Source organism: Chelonia mydas, chromosome 6 (genome assembly GCF_015237465.2).
Source record: "Chelonia mydas isolate rCheMyd1 chromosome 6, rCheMyd1.pri.v2, whole genome shotgun sequence".
Classification (NCBI taxonomy): domain Eukaryota; kingdom Metazoa; phylum Chordata; order Testudines; family Cheloniidae; genus Chelonia; species Chelonia mydas.
Genome location: NC_051246.2, coordinates 12216487 through 12236279, shown reverse-complemented (window position 1 = coordinate 12236279; position 19793 = coordinate 12216487). Strand labels below are relative to the sequence as shown.

General features: G+C 46.4%; 2 protein-coding genes and 1 long non-coding RNA gene across 3 annotated transcripts in view; 1 reads left to right on the top strand and 2 right to left on the bottom strand.

The window, feature by feature from the left end:
• The window catches only part of LOC119566266, a 1129280-nt gene that overhangs the window by 255353 nt on the left and 854134 nt on the right, over positions 1-19793 (top strand). The gene's annotated exons all lie outside the window — the stretch shown is intronic.
• Positions 3180-4324, bottom strand: LOC122466321. Its single transcript, XM_043549458.1, has 2 exons — positions 4026-4324; positions 3180-3876 (listed from the first exon to the last, which is right to left on the bottom strand). The coding sequence occupies exons 1-2, from the start codon at positions 4164-4166 to the stop codon at positions 3190-3192; spliced, it is 828 nt and encodes a 275-aa protein (XP_043405393.1). The 5' UTR covers positions 4167-4324; the 3' UTR covers positions 3180-3189.
• On the bottom strand, positions 4656-19559 carry LOC122466326. The gene is made up of 3 exons (XR_006291743.1): positions 19545-19559; positions 19257-19259; positions 4656-4817 (listed from the first exon to the last, which is right to left on the bottom strand). It is a non-coding gene; the product is annotated as an uncharacterized LOC122466326 (long non-coding RNA).

Sequence of the window (19793 nt, the reverse complement as noted above, 5' to 3'; positions counted from 1 at the left end):
ATCATCAGGGCCTACCCTATCATTAACGTCATCAAGAACTAGCTGTATCCCTCTGTGTATGGCTTCAACAACCTGTTGAGCTGAATTTATTTGCTCAAGATTGACAAAACGAAACTCCTCACAATACACCGACCCCCCAAATCTAGGTCATTCACGTTGCCAACTTCTCACTCTCTCCATATACACCTCTGCATTTTCAGGGTTACTTGGGCGTTCCTCTACGGAACCATCAGTGGCATCTTCTACCTCCGATACTAATTGAGAGACAGACTCTGAGACGCCTCCGTGAGGGTCACTGAGAGTAGATGGGACCCCGTCTAGAGAGCCCTCTGGGGAATTTTCTAAATCAGAGTCTGATTTCGCCTCCCCATTTTCAGACAGGCCAGTTTGAGAGCCTCCGGTAGGGAGCATCTCTTTTTGTTTTTTTTTTCCTCATTACCTCTTTAGCCCTTTTTAAAATTTTTACAGCGACCCTGGCCTGCAACTTTTTGGCAGCCATCTGTTTATCCCCCAAGTGCTGTCCGCCCTTTTGTTTACACATGAGCTGATGTGCACCCTTGAGGGTACCCCTTTCCACACCTAGTCATGCCTGATCAGAGCCACCCTTTCCAGCCCCCCTTTCTTTTAGGCCCCCCGAGGATACAGCGTCCATCAGTTTTCTGAATGAAGCATCAAACTCTTCCCAAATACTAGAATATGGGGGATCTGTGACAACCTTATGGATCTGGGAGAATGGCTTGTCAGTCCTTGGTTTTTTATTCACAACCCCTAGAGCGCCTGCTCTGGGTTTGTGAATGTGTGTGTTTCTGTGCACATTCAGAACCCCTAGAGTGCGTGCTCTGGGTTTGTGAATGTGGGCGTTTTCGCTCACAGTTTTCTCAGGGCTTGGTGTGGTGGTGGCCGCTGAGGAACTGGAGTTGTGTTTGCATGGATGTTTTTTACCAAAGTGTTTTGTTTTGTCCTTGGGTTTGACGTAAATGAGGTTTGGACTGGCCTGATGCTTCATCTGCACTCTTGTGCTGTTTTGCGTTGTTAAAGGTCTCAAAGCAGATTCCTGGTTCTTTGGTGGTTCTCGGGGAGGGGTCCTTGTAGCTCCCACTACAGCCTTGTCAGAAGGGTGCACATGACTGATTGGGGCAGGGGGAAAAAAAGCATTTTACAAAAACGTAACTTTGCCAGCTTTCTCACCCGCACCTATGTATTTACTTAAAATACAAAACATCATAAATTAACCAGACTAATACGCAAAATATATTTACCCGGCTTCATCCATCCATCCGTCACTGATACTGGTGAATTTTTCTTTTCAGTTGCCTCTTTCCTTTTTCTTTTGAGCATTTTTACCCCCTCGTGTTTTGACCGTACTGTAAAGCAAACAACATTCTAATAAAACACATGAAACTGTCTAGTAAACTTTAAAATAAAAAAAATATTCATTAGGGTGTTTTTTCTATTTAAAAAAGTCACAGCTTTAAAACAAAATAATCCATTTCAGGCTGTACAACAAACACAGGTTTTGAGTTTATTTCTACCACTTTAAAAACAACCCCCACAAATATTTTTTTAAAAAAAATACATCTCATTTTGCAAAGTAAAAACCCTGTTAATTGGAAACACACCATCAGTTTGTAGACATATACTTTTTAAAAACCACCTATGTTTTACACACACACACACACACACACACACACACCAGCAGTTTAAAACACTGTTTGCAACAAAATACTTTTCAATAAACCCACATGCTTTTAAAAAGACCCCTGGTTGTTCTGTCCCCCGCCCCGCCCCAGCCATGTGTGCTTGGGGCCTTTGGGTTAAAAAAAACCAAGCCAAACTGTTAGTTAGTATTAGCCCCCAAATCCCTCTTCAACCTACGTAATACCTGAAGTTATTAAGCACAACTACAGTTAAAAATGGTTTTTACCTTGGCCTGGTGATGAACTGCAACTTAAAGTTACTGGCTCCATGCTAAACAGATCACACTGCAATAAAGATAGGCACCATTATTTACTAAGACAGCATGGCCAAAGCATGGCATTATATATATATATATATATATATATATATATATATATATATATATATATATTCAGAGTTAAAAAAACAGGGAACATACCTCCTCTTGCAGTCCAGCAGCAATTCAAGAGAGTTTCTGTTGAAAGAGACAGTCTCCAAGCTACCTGAGGTTTTTATACCATCCTAATTCTTTTGTTTCAAAACAGTTAGCAGGTTGATTGGATCACCCCTCCCTAGCATTCCCTTTTGTGATCTGGGGAGGGTGGGGTGGGGGGGATACGTTTTCTGCACAACATTGGGCTGCTTTTCTTTTTTTTTCTTTTTTAAGTTCAAATACATTTTTTTTTCCCCTGTAGGGCCTTTTTACAGTAGCCATTTCAAGTGAGGGACCCTTTGCAGATATCAATGAATGTCTTGGGGCTTGGATTTTTTTTGTTTTTTTGTTTTTTAAAACATGTGTCTTTAATGCTTAAAGTTTGGTGGGGTGGGGGTGCTTTCTAGAAAAAGTGCCCCATGGCCTTCAACCAACTCCTGGGTCATATTTAAACTGGCCTATAGCGTTCCACCAACTCCTGGCGTCATATTTAAACTGTCCAATAGAGTTCTGCCAACTCCAGGGGTTATATTTAAACTGTCCAATAGCATCTACGAACTCCTGAGGTTTTATTTCATTTCATATTAATCAGAACTCACCATCCTCACCCACCCACCTCCCTTACTATGGGTGCACCCCCATCAAAATTAAGCCTATGGCAACAAGGGTGAGTAATCACAGTCACCCTGGCTATTCAGTAAGGGGTGTGGTTGAACCCGTTCAGTTCAACAGAATAAGTCAGTTCTATCGTACTCAACCACATGTCTGAACCATCCCTGTTTGTTTTACTGTAAACACATTTTTAGGATTTTTTTCCCCTCCCACAACATACATTTCAACTTTTTTTTTTGCTGTAAATGGGTCTCTCTTACACAAAAGACACAAGAGCTAGGTTCTCACAAACGATTTTTTGTTATTTAAAAGACATACAGCTCCTTGAAAACAAACCAAGATGCTCCATTAAAAAAAGAAAGAAAGAAAAAAAAACTTTAAGCTCCCTTAAGGGCCAGAGACCTTTTAACAGAAATACAGATAGTCACAAAGCCCTTTTCGATAGAATATTTTTTTTTAATTTACAGCTACCAAGTTTTATATCGCATGTTTGGCCCCTCACCATTTTCTAACTTAATCCTTTTAGATTTCTTACAAATAGCCTTTTTCTTAAGCAGGGTTCTATAACTTTTTGTGCGGACCAGACGGTCAATATAACGCTCTAAGCAGGCATCTTCCGGTTTGGTCACTTTTTTTAAAACATGGTCAGGGTCTCCACTGAATTGCACAGCATTTATCAAGGTCACCATTTGTGCTAAATGTTCTTGGGTTAGGCACAGACATTGCATAACATAACCTATGGCAATAACAGTGTTTAATAAGCTTTCCAAACACAGCTCAGCACACAAGCCCCGGAGCTTGCAGTTTATATCCACTGAAGTCCAAGTCACACAGTCATGGTGCCACTGGCCTGGTGCATCTATGACACAGCCCTCACAATCTTCAAAAAGCTTTTCCCTGAGACAGTGATTAAGAACAGCATAAACAGCAACGCGTACAATAGTCCGCATGACTTTTTTACGCTCACGACGTGGCACTGGCTCAGTCAGTTCCATGCCAAGCCTCCTCCTAAACTCCTCATAGCCGTCATCCTCGGAGTCCTCGTCAACATTTTGTATCGGCGTTGAGCAAAAACAAGGTGGGGCCGGTTCATCTTTGCTGCTTGGTGCAACGCTGTCCAGGGTCTCCGGGTCCTCTAGAAAGGCATCGTCGAGCTGTCGAGAGATTTTTTTTTTCAGAAAAGAAACAGCTTAAGCACCCCACTACTTGGTTTTTGATTTACACAATCCCTGGTTCCTAACCCCCCATTACACACACACCCCCACCCCCAACCTCGACCGTCACTTCTTAAACATTCATTTACCTGAGCTTTGTCTTTTCCGTTCATCTTGTCCAGGAGTGACTCCCCCGAGCTGCGATCGCCTTCCACCTCTAGGGGGGTGGACAACAAGAGGCCATCACGCTCCTCGCGGTGCCTCACAAGCAGCCGGGTTTCGGGTTCCATCAATGGCTGGGCCAAAGGGCTCCCCTCAGTCTCCCCTCCTCCTCCTCGGAACTCTCGCTGCTGTAGCGCTTTCTCCGCGGTTTTTCAAAGGCCCTTGGGGCTAAAACAAAGTCCGAAGTTCTCATGGGGGTGGTGAAGGAGTCCATGTTTCCACGATTTCTAAAACACGCGCTCTTGGTAAAAGACAGCCTCTTCTGCCCGACGCTGGGACTTATGGGGTGATGGTGCTGCGCTCTGATTGGCAGAGGGGTCACATGCCCCTCTTCTGGGCGGTTCACCCCAGCCCAGAACCTGCCCTATTTTGGTCAAATCTGCTCTCGGGGCAGATTGATTGGTAGAGGTTGGTGGGAGGAGTTGTTAGAGGGGTCACACGAATCATTTCCGGATGGGTCACCCCGTCCCGGAACTCATCCTGATTGGTCAAATCTCCTCTTGGGGCCGGTCCTATTGGGACAAAACCCATCCTGATTGATAGAGGGTTGGGGGAGGAGTTGTTAGAGGGGTCACAAGACCCACTTCCGGAGAGGACACCCCGCCCCGGAACTCACCCTGATTGGTGAAATCTCCTCTTGGGGCAGTCCTACAGGGGCGAAACCCCTCCTGATTGGTAGAGGGAGTGGGAGGAGTTGTTAGAGGGGTCACATGACACACCTTGCTTCCGGTCATGTGGCAGCCTTGACCTCGGAAGTAATAACCCCATGGGGCAGTACTTCCGGTGAAGGGGATGGGGTCAAGGGGTGGGGTTAAGGGGTCAAGGGGCAGGGTTGGGGAGTCACATGACACACCTTCTGGTCATGTGGCAGCCTTGACCCCGGAGGTAATACCCCCATGGGGCGGGACTTCTGGTGAAGGAGGCAGGGGTCAAGGTGCGGAGTTAAGGGGTCAAGGGGCGGGGTTAGGGTTTGCTTGATGGTAGGGCCCTTATACTACTCGGTAGTACTGCTGAAAAGGACCTGGGGGGTATTGTGGATCACAAATGGACTATGAGCCAGCCATGTGATGCAGTTGTGAAAAAAGGCTAATGTCATTCGAGGGTATGTTAACAGGGGTGTTGTATGTAAGACCCAGGAGGTAATTGTCTTGCTCTGCTCAGGGCTGGTGAGGCCGCAGCTGGATCCTGTGTCCTGTTCTGGGCACTACACTTTAAGGAAGATGTGGACAAGTTGGAGAGAGTCCAGAGCAGAGCCACAAGAATGAAACGAGGCTTTTGAATACCTGCCCCGTGAGGAAAGGTTAAAAAAACTGGGCATGTTCTGAGCAAAGAAGACTGAAGGGGGACCTGATAACAGTCTTCAAATTTGTGAAGGGCTGTCACTGACATACTGCCGCTGTGCTGATAGAACCCTGCTGCTAGAGGGATTATGTCACCCTGCGCAGGGGACTAGCTATGCCGGCAAAAGTGGAGGATTTGTCAGTGGGAGATGAAATTTAGTGTGGACACCGGTCAGGCTGTGCTAAGAAAAAAAAAGAGGAGAATTTTGATGGTGCAACTTTCCAGTGTAGACCAGGCCTCAGCGGTTCTAATCGAGTTTAACTGTTGTAAGGGAGGGTGAGTGTAAGTCATGGCTACGCTAGTCCACATGATGGTCAGAGAGAAGGAATTCATAGATAGAGAAAACAGAAAACACAACATAGTAAACGCCAGTCGGGACAGTCAGTGGGAAGCAGGAACGGGGAGAACTGAGTGAAAGGTTCTGAATGAACCAGAACCACTTTGTAGCTCTTTGTCCTCAATATGGGGCTGAACTATCCTGAGCTCCCTTTCTCCTCCCCTCCCACACCCCCCGTGTCTGTTACTGAGAAAATGGAGCAAAGAATTTGCCTTCTAATCATTCCGTGAAATGCTGAGAAGAAATTGTCCTCAAGAAGGAAGGAGAACAGCTGCTTAAAAAGAGGCCAGAACAGAGTTCACCCAAAGAACAAATGCGAGTTAAATTTGGAGAGAGAGGATGGGTGAGGTAATATCTTACATTGGACCAACTTCTGTTAGTGAGAGAGACAAGCTTTCAAGCTTGCAGAGAGCTCTTCTTCAGGATAATGTGTGAGCTCAAAAGCTTGTCTCTCTCACCAAGAGAAGTTGGTCCAATAAAAGATATTACCTCATCCACCTTGTCTCTCTAATACCATGGGACTGGCACAATTACAACAACCCTGCATATGGTAAAATGTAGAGACATTTTTGGTATCAGCAGAAATTACACGCCTGACAACAGGGAGAAAATCTCTCATTTTGCTGCAGCGTGTTTCTGCTGTTTGGTCACTGACGTTCTTTTCTTACATGTTTTTCTTGCATTATTGAAGGTGAGGGTTTTGAGCCCACGTTCTGTGGGCATATACCTCTCAGTACCAGGGGAGGGGAGATATGTACCCAGAATGAAGTTCTAACCTTTCCCTTTACAACCGGGGGGAGAGAAAATGAAAGTGAAGTCTGAACGATTTACAGGAATTAGGCTCTAAAAATTCTCTGAAGCTTTTGAACTTTACTCTCAGAATAGATTAGATTATCTGTTGCTGGGTATAAAAAGCTGAGAAGGGAGACAGGACTTTCACCGTAGATTAACAGAGATAAATGCATAATTAATTGTAAGCCATTTCCCTGTGTGCTATGTCAGTTGGGTGGCAGGAGTTTAGGGGCACATTGTCTGCATACAGGAGCCCTTACAGGGTGTGTCTACCCAATTGTGTGTGAAGAGATGAAATGGACAACAGTGCCAAACACTCCAGCTATGTCCATTTCCACCAAAGCAGTTTCACTAGTTCTGGGTCACTAGCTCCGGACATCCCCTGTCCCTCTGTTCTCCTCCATCCTTCTGCCACAATTTGCACACAAGGGCTGCAGTTGATCTGGAGCGGGGAATGCGCAGGGTACATTTGACTGTACCATGTAGTATTCACTGCTCGTGGTATGGACCTCCCAGTCCCAGAACTGTCCCAAGGGGGCGTGGGCTGCAGGACACGGCCGTGTGGAGGGGACTCAGGGTGTTGTTGGTACTGGAACCTGCAGTCATGTGCCACGAGCAGCCTCTCAAACACCTTATTGTGCTGCGCTCTGTCTTCCTCCCTCAGCCTGCGATCACACTCCAAGACCTGCAGCACCAACCTCTCTTCACTCTCTGCAGCGTCTCTCTCTCTTTCCACCTCTCCTGCATCCTTCTCTCTCTGGTACTCCAGCTCCTAACTGGCTTTATCCAGGGTGTCTCCCTTTAATTCTGACTCACTTCCTCCTGGCCTGGTGCATGAGAGTTTGCCCCTCCCCTCTTCCCCCAGGCTCCTGGGTCCCTGGCTGTGCCCTGGGTAGGTGGAAGGGGCTGTGAAGGCAAATGAAAGACCATATGATTATCTGACCATGAGAAAAAAATACATGTCTTTAGTTTCCCAGGGGTTGCAAGAGTTCAAGGACAAAAGACGATACTTTCCATCTCTGTGTTTGATTTTATTCACACAAAACCCTCAGCTCAGTGCAGCTGGTCCTGGGAGCTGCAGAACAAGCCACCAGACATCATGGCAAGATGCACATAGCAAAATCAATCTAAGTTATTTGTAAATCCCCACCATTTTTCCTGGGGTTTGGCGGAGGGTCCATATGAGGGACCTTGTTACAGTGACCCTTTTACAATCCTTCCAGGCAGGGTCCCTTCTGGAGTACATTGTCATTCTGGAGACTCCTGAGTGGCAGCATGACCGTCTGTTCCAGGCCACTGGCGGCCATCCACCTGTCTGTGCAAAAGAGCTTTTAGGTGTATGGTGACTGACCAGCCCATCTACGAATGGAGGAGGTTTGTGAGCTACAGAAGCAGCCCTGGTAAGTATGCCCTGTCCTGCAATGGAACCGACCATCCTGAGTTCCTGCTCAGTGAGAAGTTGTCATAAATATAAAGGGAAGAGTAAACACCTTTAAATCCCTCCTGGCCAGAGGAAAAACCCTTTCACCTGTAAAGGGTTAAGAAGCTAGGATAACCTCACTGGCACCTGACCAAAGAGGAGACAAGATACTTTCAAAGCTGGGGCGGGCGGGGGGGGGGGGAACAAAGCTCTTGTCTGTCTCTGTGATGCTTTTGCCGGGACCAGAGCAGGAATGCAGGTCAGAACTCCTGTAAAAAGTCAGTAAGCAATCTAGTTAGATATGTGTTAGATTCTGTTTTGTTTAAATGGCTGATAAAATAAGTTGTGCTGACTGGAATGTATATTCCTGTTTTTGTGTCTTTTTGTAACTTAAGGTTTTGCCTAGAGGGATTTTCTATGTTTTGAATCGAACTACCCCGTAAGGTATTTACCATCCTGATTTTACAGAGATGATTCTTTTACTTTTTCTTTAATTAAAATTCTTCTTTTAAGAATCCAATTGCTTTTTCATTGTTCTTAAGATCCAAGGGTTTGGGTCTGTTTTCACCTACGCAAATTGGTGAGGATTTTTATCAAGCCTTCCCCAGGAAAGGGGGTGTAGGGCTTGAGGGGATTTGGGGGGGAAAGACGTTTCCAAGTGGGCTCTTTCCTTGTTATTTTTGTTAGATACTTGGTGGTGGTAGCAATAAGGTCCAGGGACAAAAGGTAAAATAGTTTGTACCTTGGGGAAGTTTTAACCTAAGCTAGTAAAAATAAGCTTAGGGGGTTTTCATGCAGGTCCCCACATCTGTACCCTAGAGTTCAGAGTGGGGAAGGAACCTTGACAGAAGTTCTCATGCAACACGAGCCAGGAATGGGTGACAATTTATAGGATAATCAGCAAGATGCTCATTTAGCCTAGAGACACATTACAGCCTCCTTGGAAACACCCGGCATTCATGCCTTTACCTGGCTACCTGCTATTTGGACCCATATCAGAGGCAGCCACTCTCTGCTATCGTTTGGACTCAAAATACGGGCACCTATGGACTAAATAAGCCCTTCGCTACTGGTTGGACTCATAATGCAGTACAATTTGCACTAATCATACAGGCAGCTCAGGACAGTCTGTCATGGTCAATTTATTCAGCCAATTTATTCAGGACTAGCAGGGAAGGGCTCCTAATTTTAGTACCCAACCCGTCTTTTCAGCAAGTAATTAGTAAAACATTCATAACTGCTTGTTTAGCTTTTTTTTCACCCTTCCCAATGTCCATTCTGAATCCCACATGGTGTTGGTGGGAGGCTGGTGGAACTGACACTGGGGACCTGGTGTGGGTTCTGCCATTAACGGAAGCACACTACAACTCCCAGCTTGTAATAATAATTTAATTGGACCATAAACCTGAAATCCCTCCCATTTGTACATTAATAACAACAAAGACGGTGGCAGAAACATACAAGGCTTCAGCTTTGACACTTCTTCTGCACCTGGTTCCTCTGCAGGCATCTCCCAGGGGTGTCCTCAAACAGGTCCTCCATGTATGGACCCAAAATGTGTTGTAGCTGCTCCAGTGGCATAAGCTCCTCAAAGACTGGCAGGAGCTCCAGGGTCACTTCCTGAGCTTTATCCAGCAGCTGCTGGCTCCCCTCTGGTGGTGCCCATGACTCAGGGGTTCTAAGGCAGGGGGGTCTCATGAGAAATTTTTGGTGGCCTCAGAGTGCGACCATCAACTCTTTCTGCTGGCCGCTCTGACAATTTTTTCTAAAATACTTAATTAACTTTATGAAAAACAAATAAATATCCACATATGCATGTCCAAATCATTGTGATTTATTTATCTAGATTTTTGTTGCAGACTCAATAATAGAAATAGTGTACAGTTTTCTCTATTCTTTACTGGACATAACCTGAATAGAAACAAATAATGTGCTTTGCATGTTCTTGTCTTTTGTTGTTGTTGTTGCTTTTCTTTAGACCTGCTAGCTAGTAAGTTTTTTTCTGTGAAAAGTGATATTTGTATGTTTGCTAGCACTGCTTTGTCCCCCACCCAGTCATGCAGCCACAGTGGCCGTATTTGAGAAATGCTGTTCTAAGGGTGCCAGCTCTGCTCAGCGGATTGGCGTGCACCCCTGCGGGCTCAGTGAAGTTCCCAGCACCTGGCTGAATTCCTTGTAGAAGAGGCAAGTAGACAGTTAACTGTTGTGATGGGTCTGCAAAGCTGAGGTCTACAACTCCCATCAGCCCCCTTCCCACTGCACTTCCCTTTCTCCTGGCCAGGTAAGTGGCTGGGCTCTTTTGGGAGCGGGAGCTGCATGGCAGTAAAGAGCTGCATAGAAGCTCCAAGAACTGTGGACAGAGCTGCATGTGGAACAGGCTGTGACGGCCAGATGTTACAGCTGAGTGCAGGTCTGTGTGGGGCTTATGAGGGTGGGGAAGCAGTGGATGGGCAGGGAGCCAGTGCACAGGGACCCCAGTGAGACACTAACTGAGCCTGGCCTAGAAATTCTCAAGTTCCTATTTGCTGGACTAGAGCCTGGACTGGAGAGGTCACCATCGGCACTCGGCCTGAAGAGCCCCAACTCCACTGCACTGCCCAGGACCCAAACATTTACCACTTTGGCTCACTTGAACGGTAACTGTTTAAGCCCCTGTGCCTAGGGTAATGCAGCTTTTCCCTCTCCCGCCAGCCCTAGGAAAATGCCTGTTCCCGTAGCCATGCGTCTGAGCGGTGATTGGGACCCACCAGAGCTGGCGCCTGCAAGGGGAGCTGCTGCAGCACCTGCCGTGCTGGTCTCTGCGTTGCAGCACACGTGGCACCGCTAGCAGCTTAGGGGTGCGAGGTCCTGGGCAGCCACAGTCAGTTCACTGGGTTTCCCCTTGAGCAGTCAGCACGGAGAGGAAGTGAAACACCCAGCAGCTGTATTTGAACCAGGTGGTTACTTCGGGTTCCTGGGACTTGAGTGGGAAGTTTTGTGACAGAAGGGTCAGGAAACACAGCCTCAGGGGATTGTGGGATAGTGCTGGAGGACTCTCTGTGCATGAATCTGGTGACCCAGGCTTGAGCTGTATCCAGACTGCAAAACAACTGGGTTTGGGTCCATGGCACAGCAGGACTCAGGCTTGGACCCATATGCAACCTAGGGTGCCTGGGGCAGCCCATGCTGGAAATGCCGAGGTCAGGGCAGGCTGCAAAGGGAGAGCTGATACTCCCCAAACTGGTGGTTAACACTGAAATTAGATTCACCAACCAGTCACAAACTGCTTCTGATCCCCCACACTGGTTATCAAGATGCTAAAAAAGAAATCGCACAGCCCCCTTTACTGCATTCCAGTTCTCTGGCTTTGAAGCAGCCCCGTGCACTCTAACTCATGACACGTCCACACTGGCAAGGCACGTAGAGCGCCCAGACTCTGCGGCTAGAGGGCTCCTGGTAATCCACCTCGGTGACAGGAATAACATTTGATGCTCCCCTGCTGGAGTGCTGCAGCGCCAATGTGGATGCCCTGGTCTGTCAATGCGCTCTGATCGGCCTCCTGAAGTGTCCCACAATGCCTGTTCTAGCCACTCTGGTCATCAGTGTGAACTCTACTGCCCTGCCCTCAGGTGGCTGTTGTAATAATCTTTGTACACCAAACTGGTCAAACAGGCCTATCTTGAACAAAGGAGTGTATGTTTGTCTTAATTTAAATTGCATTTAAGCAGTAATCAGAGTTCTCAAGCAGTGAGGGAAAACAAAGGAAGCTCAAACAGGTCGAAAAAACAGCACAGAACATCCTTCCACATGGACACTTTATCTCCTAGTTCCCAGCTGTAAATATTTTTCAAGAAGGTGATTGAAACTATACAAATATGGAGCGAACACCCCAAGACACCTCCCCCATCTGTCGCTGGCATCGCATCTAAGAAGACAAAAGAAAACAGCCATTGGACTCTGGGGCATGGGGGTCCTGACCTAAAGAGTTTGCTCAGTAATCTTGCTGGAAGCATGTCATGAGAATTTTTGCTTGACTCTAACGTAGTTTGTTAAGTTAGGCACTAGTAAGTGTTTTATGTTTTTTTTTACTTGTAACCATTCCTGACTTTTATGCCTCATTATTTGTACTCACTTAACATCTATTTCTTTGCAGTTAATAAACTTATTTTACTTAGTTTTATCTAATCCAGTGTGTTTAGACTGAAGTGTCTGGGTAGCTCTGTTTAAGATAAGATGGTATATTATTTCCTTACAGTAATAATGGACTTTGTACTGCCCAGGAGAGGGCTGGGCACTTCAGGACATACATTTGTGGGGGAAGACCCAGGACTGGGCTGTGTTGGGGTCACCCTGCAGTATAACCAAGGCTGGTGAGAGCCAGGGTGGAGCTGGCAGGCTGCAGCACACACAGGCCCTCAGGATGTGGCTTGCATGCTGGAAGGCTGTTTGTGAGCAGCCCAGGTGGGAGTTACTTCAGCAAGGCATTGTAAGGCACCCAGGATTGCAGGGCAGGGGTGACACAGCCCTCACTGGGATGAACTGTACCTCAGTGTGTCACATACACTCACTGTCAAGTCGCCATCTGAACCTTCCCATTTCAAATGAACTTTTGCCAAAGGCTTAAGAATTTTATGCACACCCAGTGCCAGAAGCTCTGTGTCCTGGCCAGATAACATTGATTTTTGGACCATGCATTCCCTGACCAGAGAAATCTGCGCACCAGTGTCTCCCCACCCCATTCACCTTGGCAACTTTAATACATTCCATGTCCACCTCCCAGTGGAAGAGTGTTTTGCCCCCTCTTTTCCCTACCCCCAACTACTGCTGCTGCACAGAGGCCTGTTAATATTGATTATTAATTGACTTAGGGCTTGTCTACACTCCCGGGGCAGTAGTGGCATAGGGATGGCACTGTAGCTATGCTACTATAACTCCTTAGCATAAACACAGTCTACAGCGCTGGAATGGGTTTTTCTGTCACTGTCGGAACTCCACCTCCCTGTGTGATGGTCTCTAGGTTGAGGGAAGCATTCTAGGTCCACACTGTGGGGGTTAAGTTGGCATAACTATGGCGTTCAGGGGTGTGAATTTTTCACATCCCAGAGTGACATAGCTCTGTCAATCTTAGTTGTAAGTATAGGTCAGGTCTTCGTTCTGTAGCTCAGAGGGCGGTCTGTCTGCCTGTCCTGAGGGCTGAAGGTTCTAGGTTCAAACTCTAACTGCTTATGGTGGGGGATGCTGCAATTTTGCTCACAGTCATGTGGTGAAATGCAAGGAAGAAACTCCAATAAAGGATCAAACAAAAGGAGATTTAAACAAGAGGCCAGAAGAGACAATACAAAATAATAGCATGTAACAGCCAGTTAGGGATATGGAAAGATCTTGCTCATTGACAGGCTTATCTTCAGCGCTTCTATACCTCACTCCTTGCACAGAAGATATTTTCTGAAACTGTTTCAAGCATTGAACATAAGGATTTTTCGGTCCCTGTCCTTTATGAGAGCAGATGCTGGTGGCATTTGCTCTGGTAACAGCAACTTCTTGTAACTCTGTCCCCATTGGAAAGCTGAGCTTTTACTAACCACAGAATAGAGAACAAAAGGGGAATTTGAAGGACTGACAGGAGTTGGGAGCGGTCAATGGGGCAGGATGGTCATATGGTTAATGATTTAGTAACCAGGGAACAGAAAATGAAAGGGAAGTTTGAAGGACTGACAGGAACTGGGAGAGGCCAATGGGGCATGTTAATGATTTATTCTGAGGTTCAGATGTTGAAAGTCTTTTTAGAAAACAAGTGCAATTTGATTCAATCTCATTCCCATGAAGCTTTTCAATGACAAACCCACCTACTAGATGATTATTTCTGCTGTGTGAGAACAACAGCTGAGCAGGGAGCAGAACTTTCCCTGAGGGATCCAGGCATATCATACAGAAATGAGTGTGGAAGTGCTGGGAACAATTTCATGGGTGTTAAAGTTAAGGTGGAGGTGGGATACAGGCCTCGCATTGACCACAAAAGCCCAGTGGAAAGTTGATAACCAGGAAGCAGTTTACAGACTGTTTTGAAATCCTGCCATGGCTGGGCCCTGTTAGTTCAATGAGGAGCCCCCATCGCTGGCCAGGCACAATGTTAGTGGGAAGTGACCGCACAGGGCCAAAGATGTGAGATGAGTAGCAAAGAGAGGGAGTATCTGTCTCCCAAATAGGTGCACCTCTCAGTCCCTGTAAGGCCTTTATGTTTCATTTCCATTTGCTATTCCCATTCTGAGACAGCCAAGCTCACAACTCTGCTTTGGGTACACAGGGGTCTTGGCACCACTGAGCCAATAACCTGAGCAGCGTCCATATCATTCATTTCCCAAAGGCTGTGGATAGAAGATTCTCACATGAAATGCATGACAATCACCTGAGAAAAGGACTGATTGAATAACAGAAACAGACAGCTGCAACTGGAAAGAGCCTCTGCAAAGAGAAATGTGCCGGTGGGGTCCTAACTTTTCCTTATATTCCCTCTCCCTTGCCTGTCCACTTAACACTTTTCTGGCCTCTTGTTAAATCTCCTTCTTGTCTTTCTTCCTTGCCTTTCTCTAAACAGGAGTGAGTTTTCTGCACAGGATTGGCACATTCAGTTAGTAATAGTAATAGCATGAATGGGGAAAGAAAACAGACCCAGAATTTCTATACTGGTCAATTCCATACGCCAAATGCGGAAAAGGAAGGTGCATTTCAATGCCCTGAGAGCTTCTCCCACAGCCTCTAAGCCTGCTCTCTGACACAGGGTTATGTTGCTCTCTTCCAGGGCTCTTGCATTTCCTTTATTTACACATCTGTCTTGTAACCTTTGTGAGCGTTAAAAGCATAAAAACCAATTTGCCTAAAAAGGCAACTCCCTGAAACTGGCTCAGAATTCATTCTCCTCCCCCTGCTATGTGGATCTACAGCTGTTTTCCTGCCAGGCGAGGTAGGTAGGGAGATACTGAGTTTAGCCAGGAGCTGCTCTGGAGAGCTGAGGGATTAAGGATTTGCTGATGGAGAGGCTGAGCTGTGCTCATGACAAATTTGCTGTGGGTGCATGTGCATCCTCTGGCTGTGGGGAGCTGGCACCAAGTCTGGCAGAACTGCTCTGTGCCTGTCACTGTGTAGAGACCCTTCCCCCCACACAGGTGAGCAGCCTGAGTGCACCCTCCACCCTAGTGCAAAGGTGGGAGGCTGGACTGTCACCGGCTGCTTTCTCACCATGCTGTGGCACCTTACACAGGGATGGTCTGGGTGGTTGGACACTTGCTATTCTCAGGAGGCCACTCTGTGGCTGGCTCACATGGCACATTCCTGTTTCCATCCCCTGTGGGATGCAGGTCTGAGTGCACAGAGTTTAGGTCAGCTGCTCCCTGTCATCCAGTCCCAGCATCTGGCAGTCAGAGGCATAGGGACACCCTGAGCATGGGGCTGTGTCCCTGACCAGCTTGGCTAATAGCCATTGATGGACCTGTCCTCCATGGACTTATTTACTTCTTTTTTGATCCCAGTTATACTTTTGGACTTCACGACATCCCCTGGCAATGAGTTCCACAGGTTGACTGTGCGTTGTGTGAAGAAGTACTTAGTGAAGACACTATCTACACCAACAGGAGAGCTTCTCCCATCAGCGTAGTTACTCCGCCTCCCCGAGAGGTGGTAGCTATTGTCGATGGGAGAAGCCTTCCCTTCGACATCCCACTGTCTGCACCAGGAGATAGGTTGGTATAACTAAGTCACTCAGGGATATGGAAAACAAGCCAGAATAGAGAAATAAGAGGTTAAAGAATTATAGACCAGGGAGCCTAACTTCAGTACCGAGAAAGATACTGGAACAAATTAAGAAACAATCACCTTGTAAAGCACCTAAAGGAGAATTGGATTATAAGGAATAACCAACCTGGGTTTGTCAAAAACAAATCAAACCAAACCAATTGAATTTCATTCTTTGACAGTGTCAAGGTTCCTTCCCCACTTTGAACTCTAGGGTACAAATGTGAGGACCTGCATGAAAACCTCCTAAGCTTACTTTTACCAGCTTTGGTTAAAACTTCCCCAAGGTACAAACTATTTTACCCCTTTTTCCCTTGGTTTTCCACTGCTACCACCACACATTTCTCTGGTTTCCTGAGAATTACGTAGTTTGGAAACGTCTTTCCCCCCCAGAATCCTCCCAACCCTTGCACCCCACTTCCTGGGAAAGGTTTGGTAAAAATCCTCACCAATTTGCATAGGTGACCACAGACCCAAACCCTTGGATCTTAGAACAATGAAAAAAGCATTCAGTTCTTGAAAAGAAACATTTTAATAGAAGAAACAGTAAAAAGAAAAGGATCACCTCTGTAAGATCAGGATGGTAAATACCTTACAGGGTAATTAGATTCAAAACATAGAGAATCCCTCTAGGCAAAACCTTAGGTTACAAAAAGACACACAGACAGGAATATTCATTCTATTCAGCACAACTTATTTTCTCAGCCATTTAAAGAAATCATAATCTAACGCATATCTAGCTAGATTACCGACTAAGTTCTAAGACTCCATTCCTGTTCTGTCCCCAGCAAAAGCCTCACTCAGACAGACACAGACCCCTTTGATGTTCTCCCTCTTTCCAGCTTTTGAAAGTATCTTGTCTCCTCATTGGTCATTTTGGTCAGGTGCCAGTGAGGTTATCCTAGCTTCTTAACCCTTTACAGGTGAAAGGGTTTTTCCTCTGGCCAGGAGGGATTTTAAAGGTGTGTATCCTTCCCTTTATATTTATGACAGACAGGGTTACTGGTCTAATGGATGGGGGAAGCAGTAAGGTTTTTGACACAGTCCCACATGACAGTCCCATAAGCAAATTTGAGTAATGTGCTCTATATTAAATTAGTATGAAGTGGGTGAACAACTGGTTGACAAACTGAACTCAAAGTAGTTTTCCATGGTTTGCTGTCAAGCAGTAGGATGTATCTAGTAGTGTCCTGCAGGGGCCTGTCCAGGGTGTGATAGTATTCAATATTTTCATCAGTGTTGTAGAAAATGACGTAGAGAGTATGCTTATAAAATCTGTGGATGACACTAAGCTGACAGGGGTTACCAGGTCATTGGGGGGCAGGATTAGAATTCAATGTGACCTTGATATTTTGGAGAATTAGTCTGAAAACAAGAAGATCAAATTAAAAAAAGACAAGTGCAAAGTACAACACTTAGAAAGGAAAAATCAAATGCCCAACTACAAAATGGGGAATAACTGGCTAGGCAGTCGTACTGCTGAAAGGATCTGGGGTGTGTAGTGGATCACAGATGGACTATGAGCCAGCACTGTAATGCAGTTGTGAAAAAAGGTTAATGTCATTCTGGGGTGCATTAACAGGGGTGTTGTATGTAAGACATAGGAGGTAATTGTCCTGCTCTGCTCAGGGCTCGTGAGGCCTCAGCTGGATCCTGTGTCCTATTCTGGGCACTACACTTTAGGGAAGAGGTGGACAAATTGGAGAGAGTCCAGAGCAGAGCCACAAGAATGACACGAGGTTTTTGAATACCTGCCCCGTGAGGAAAGATTAAAAAAACTGGGCATGTTCTGAGCAAAGAAGACTGAAGGGGGGAACCCGATAACAGTCTTCAAATAAGTGAAGGGCTGTCACTGACATACTGCCGCTGTGCTGATAGAACCCTGCTGCTAGAGGGATTATGTCACCCCGCGCATGGGACTAGCTATGCCGGCAAAAGTGGAGGATTTGTCAGCGGGAGATGAAATTTAGTGTGGACACCGGTCAGGCTGTGCTAAGAAAAAAAAAGGAAAATTTTGATGGTACAACTTTCCAGTGTAGACCAGGCCTCAGCGGTTCTAATCGAGTCTAACTGTTGTAAGGGAGGGTGAGTGTAAGTCAAGGCTACGCTAGTCCACATGATGGTCAGAGAGAAGGAATTCATAGACAGAGAAAACAGAAAACACAACATAGTAAACGCCAGTCGGGACAGTCAGTGGGAAGCAGGAGTGGGGAGAACTGATTAAAAGTTTCTGATTGAACCAGAACCGTTTTGTAGCTCCTTGTCCTCAATATGGGGCTGAACTATCCTGAGCTCCCTTTCTCCTCCCCTCCCCCATCCCCATTGTCCGTCACTGAGAAAATCGAGCGAAGAATTTGCCTTCTAATCATTTAGTGAAATGCTGAGAAGAAATTGTCCTCAAGGAGGAAGGAGAACAGCTACTTAAATAGAGACCAGAAAAGAGTTCATCCAAAGAACAAATGCGAGTTAAATTTGGAGAGAGAGGATGGGTGAGGTAATATCTTATATTGGACCAACTTCTGTTAGTGAGAGAGACAAGCTTTCAAGCTTGCAGAGAGCTCTTCTTCAGGATAATGTGTGAACTTGAAAGCTTGTGTCTCTCACCAAGAGAAGTTGGTCCAATAAAAGATATTATCTCCTCCACCTTGTCTCTCTAATATCACAGGACTGGCACAATTACAACAACCCCGCATATGGTAAAATATAGAGACATTTTTGGCATCAGCAGAAATTACACGTCTGACAACAGGGAGAAAATCTCTCATTTTGCTGCAGCGTGTTTCTGCTGTTTGGTCACTGACGTTCTTTTCTTACATGTTTTTCTTGCATTATTGAATGTGAGGGTTTTGAGCCCATGTTCTGTGGGCATATTCCGCTCAGTACTGGGGGCGGGGGAGGTACGTACCCAGAATGAAGTTCTAACCTTTCCCTTTACAACCGGGGGGAGAGAAAATGAAAGTGAAGTCTGAACGATTTACAGGAATTAGGCTCTAAATATTCCCAGAAACTTTTGAACATTACTCTCAGAATAGATTAGATTATCTGTTGCTGGGTATAAAAAGCTGAGAAGGGAGACAGGACTTTCACCATAGATTAACAGAGAGAAAAATGCATAATTAATTGGAAGCCATTTCCCTGTGTGCTGTGTCAGACGGGAGGCAGGAGTTCAGGGTCACACTGTCTGCACAGAAGAGCCCTTACCTGGTGTGTCTACCCAGTTGTGTGTGGGCTGCAGGACACGGCCGTGTGGAGGGGACTCAGGGTGGCGCTGGCACTGGAACCTGCAGTCATGTGCCACGAGCAGCCTCTCAAACACCTTATTGTGCTGCGCTCTGTCTTCCTCCCTCAGCCTGCGATCACACTCCAAGACCTGCAGCACCAACCTCTCTTCACTCTCTGCAGCGTCTCTCTCTCTTTCCACCTCTCCTGCATCCTTCTCTCTCTGGTACTCCAGCTCCTAACTGGCTTTATCCAGGGTGTCTCCCTTTAATTCTGACTCACTTCCTCCTGGCCTGGTGCATGAGAGTCTGCCCCTCCCCTCCTCCCCCCAGGCTCCTGCATCCCTGGCTGTGCCCTGGGTAGGTGGAAGGGGCTGTGAAGGCAAATAAAAGACCATATGATTATCTGACCATGAGAAAAAAATACATTTCTTCGGTTTCCCAGGGGTTGTGAGAGTTCAAGGACACAAGACGATACTTTCCATCTCTGTGTTTGATTTTATTCACACAAAACCCCTGGCTCAGTTCAGATGTTCCTGAGAGCTCCTATTTGCTGGACTAGAGCCTGGACTGGAGAGGTCACCCCAGGCACTAGGCCTGAAGAGCCCCAACTCCACTGCACTGCCCAGGACCCAAACATTTACCACTTTTACTCACTTGAACGGTAACTGTTTAAGCCCCTGTGCCTAGGGTAATGCAGCTTTTCCCTCTCCCGCCAGCCCTAGGGAAATGCCTGTTCCCGTAGCCATGCGTCTGAGCGGTGATTGGGACCCACCAAAGCTGGCACCTGCAAGGGGAGCTGCTGCAGCACCTGCCGTGC